At 38.6% G+C, this 2,753-nt stretch overlaps 1 protein-coding gene across 1 annotated transcript; it reads left to right on the top strand.

Annotated features, from left to right (window-relative positions):
* The first annotated feature begins 347 nt into the window (after nucleotides 1-347).
* On the top strand, nucleotides 348-2,542 carry LOC120176990 (ABSCISIC ACID-INSENSITIVE 5-like protein 5). Its single transcript, XM_039183258.1, has 4 exons — nucleotides 348-1,172; nucleotides 1,319-1,390; nucleotides 1,849-1,878; nucleotides 2,188-2,542. The coding sequence occupies exons 1-4, from the start codon at nucleotides 489-491 to the stop codon at nucleotides 2,269-2,271; spliced, it is 870 nt and encodes a 289-aa protein (XP_039039189.1). The 5' UTR covers nucleotides 348-488; the 3' UTR covers nucleotides 2,272-2,542.
* Nucleotides 2,543-2,753: the final 211 nt, after the last annotated feature.

Below are 2,753 nucleotides of genomic sequence, written 5' to 3'. Positions count from 1 at the left end.
TTAAAAAACAAACAATATTCTTTTGCAGACTGTAGACTTTTAGTCCACCTCTTCTACTGTAGATATCTGCAGATGTAATCCGCAGACTGCAGACTTTTACTTCTTCAAAAACAATCACCATCTTAATGTCTTTAAAAAAATATTTAAAAATAATATATTTCAAAATACGCATGAAAGACACGTCTTCTCAATAACATTTTTAATATGAATAAATTTTTAATCCATTATTCTAGCACTTTTGTGGAAAGAAATTAGTTTATTTTATTAGAAAAAATAAGAATATTATTAAATATTTAAATAAAAATAGTACTTAAAATAATTTGAGGCTATATGGCAGGTTCCTCCCTCCTTCCTTACTCTATTTAAACTGCTGCGCTCTGCCTTTGTGCCTTTCAATTCTCAATTCAATTGGCGGAAAACGAAAACAAAATCGGTACTCTTTGGGCAAAGGAATCGGGGAAAAAGCTGTGAAAAATATAAGGGCTGTCATGGCATCATCCAAGGTGATACCTACGGCGTCACAGACGAATAACGACCTGCCACGTCAGTCGTCTCTCTGTTCTTCGCTCTCCACTCTCTTCGCCGATCTTCAGAACCAACAGAACAACAACAATCCGAACCAATCTCAGAACGCTCTTGGTTCCATGAACATGGACGATTTGTTGAAAAACATATGCTCGTCGCCACCGCCGTCTAATACCGACGCGCACCCGCAGTTCGCCGGTGTTTCCATATCCGGCGAAGGCGATTTCTCGATCCCGAAGGATGTGGCAAGCAAGTCCGTCGATGACGTCTGGAAGCAGATCGTGGTCGGTGGCGGTGATCAGAGACAAGGGGATCGTCCACCGGAAGGGGTTACTTTGGAGGATTTTTTGACGAAAGCTGGGGCGGTTAGAGAAGAGGATGTCAGAGGAGTTGGTAATCAGGCGGGAGTTGGTGCAGGGGGTTATGCTGTTGACCAGGGCGTTATCGACGATGGCGGGAATCATTTTTCGGTGTTTGGAAACAACGGTGGCGTTGATCATCAGAGGTTGGTGGCGGTAGCTGGTGGAGGCGCTAGGCGAAAGCGACGCGCCGTGGAGGCCCCTCCTTTAGATAAAGCGACGCTGCAGAAACAGAAGAGGATGATCAAAAACAGAGAATCTGCTGCGAGGTCCAGAGAACGCAAACAGGTCAGGCTCTCCTATGTAAACTCTGTTTGGTTGCTTAGAAAATCAGATTTTAATTGCTTTTCTTCCAACTTCGATACCTGTGCTCTGCTATTAAACGGATGTTGAAAATTGTCCCCCCCGGTGTTGCTTTCCTTGTTAATGCTTAGGCTTATACGGTTGAATTGGAATCACTGGTGACACAACTGGAAGAAGAGAAAGCCCGGTTGCTAAGAGAAGAGGTATGTCGGTTCCTGTATATATGATCTTAAACTATAGTGTTAAAGAATTTTCAGTTGCTTCTAAGCTCAACTGTTTGATTAAATTTTTAATGTTTCTAAATTATGCTGGTAAGCTGAAGCCATCAGTGTGTGCAGAATAGTTTGTTCAAAGTTCAAACTGTTACGAATGAATACCAAGTAGTTATGGTACCCAGATTTTTTATTTTTCTTTAGAATTCTCATTCTAATACCCTTTTCCAACTTATTCTCTGACATGTATATGGAAATATGATCCTCGCAATATGTATGATCTTTTTTAGAGATTGAGCATTACACGAGGTGAATCATTTGAGATTTTCACTCCCTTTTCTCCTAAATCTAGTAGTTACTAGACCCTTTCATGTTAAAAAAAATGTATGGGTTTTCATTATGCATTAGATGAATGCTTTCGTGTTGATTTTTCTGGTTGACTTTTGCAGGCTGAGCTGAACAAGGAGAGGTTTAAGCAGGTATGCCTCTTTTTAATTCAATTACTATGTGCTTCAAATGTATAATTTTATCTTTGGCTGAAGGTTCATACTCCTCCATATCTTTTAAGAAGAGATTGGCGTCAGTTCAAATTTAAATTCTTTCATTGCATACACCATATTGATATGATTGGTTTATTGGGTTTTATGTGATGAGAATATTAATGTTTGCATTCACCATAGTGATATGATTGGTTTATTGGGTTTTATATGATGAGAGTGTTAATGTTTGCTTGAAAAAGCGACTTAGTTCATATTTTGATGCTCTCTCGTTGCTTATTTTGAATACAGCTGATGGAGAACCTAATCCCTGTTGATGAGAAACGAAAACCACCGCGAAGAGTTCTCCGGCGAGTTCATTCGATGCAGTGGTAAATATGTCAGCCAGCTCCTGACCATTTTTTTCTTTTGGCTTGACATTTTCAAAGCATAGATAAAAAATGAATTGCTAGAACCAATTGAAGCGAGTTAATATTTGAAAAGGAACAACAAAGATAACATCTAAAAGTTTGTGCAAAGCTTCTGGGAATATTTTGGGACTTAGTTTTGCATAGGATCCCATTGCAGTTGAAGATGGGCGTCTGGTGCTTTAACTTATTATGTACTTTTGGTATTTGCTTAGATTAATGTAAAATGTTTGTGTAAATTAAGAAGAGTTCCATTTAAAGTATCGTTTTCCCTGTGAAGTAATGTTTACAAATTCTGGTTGTAAAATTCATAAGAATATTGGGCTGACTGCCTTTTTTTTTTCTTTCATGATAAAAGCTGAACCTATTGTCATTGGTGTTTGGGCTAGATTTGTAATAGATAATGGATGACAGAAGAAGGGCAGACAAACTAAGATTGGTTGTTCTTGT

This window comes from Hibiscus syriacus, unplaced genomic scaffold (assembly GCF_006381635.1).
Source record: "Hibiscus syriacus cultivar Baekdansim isolate YM2019G1 unplaced genomic scaffold, ASM638163v2 tig00112276_pilon, whole genome shotgun sequence".
Taxonomy (NCBI): domain Eukaryota; kingdom Viridiplantae; phylum Streptophyta; class Magnoliopsida; order Malvales; family Malvaceae; genus Hibiscus; species Hibiscus syriacus.
Note: the sequence above shows the minus strand (reverse complement) of the source record. Positions and strands in the feature narration are given on the sequence as shown.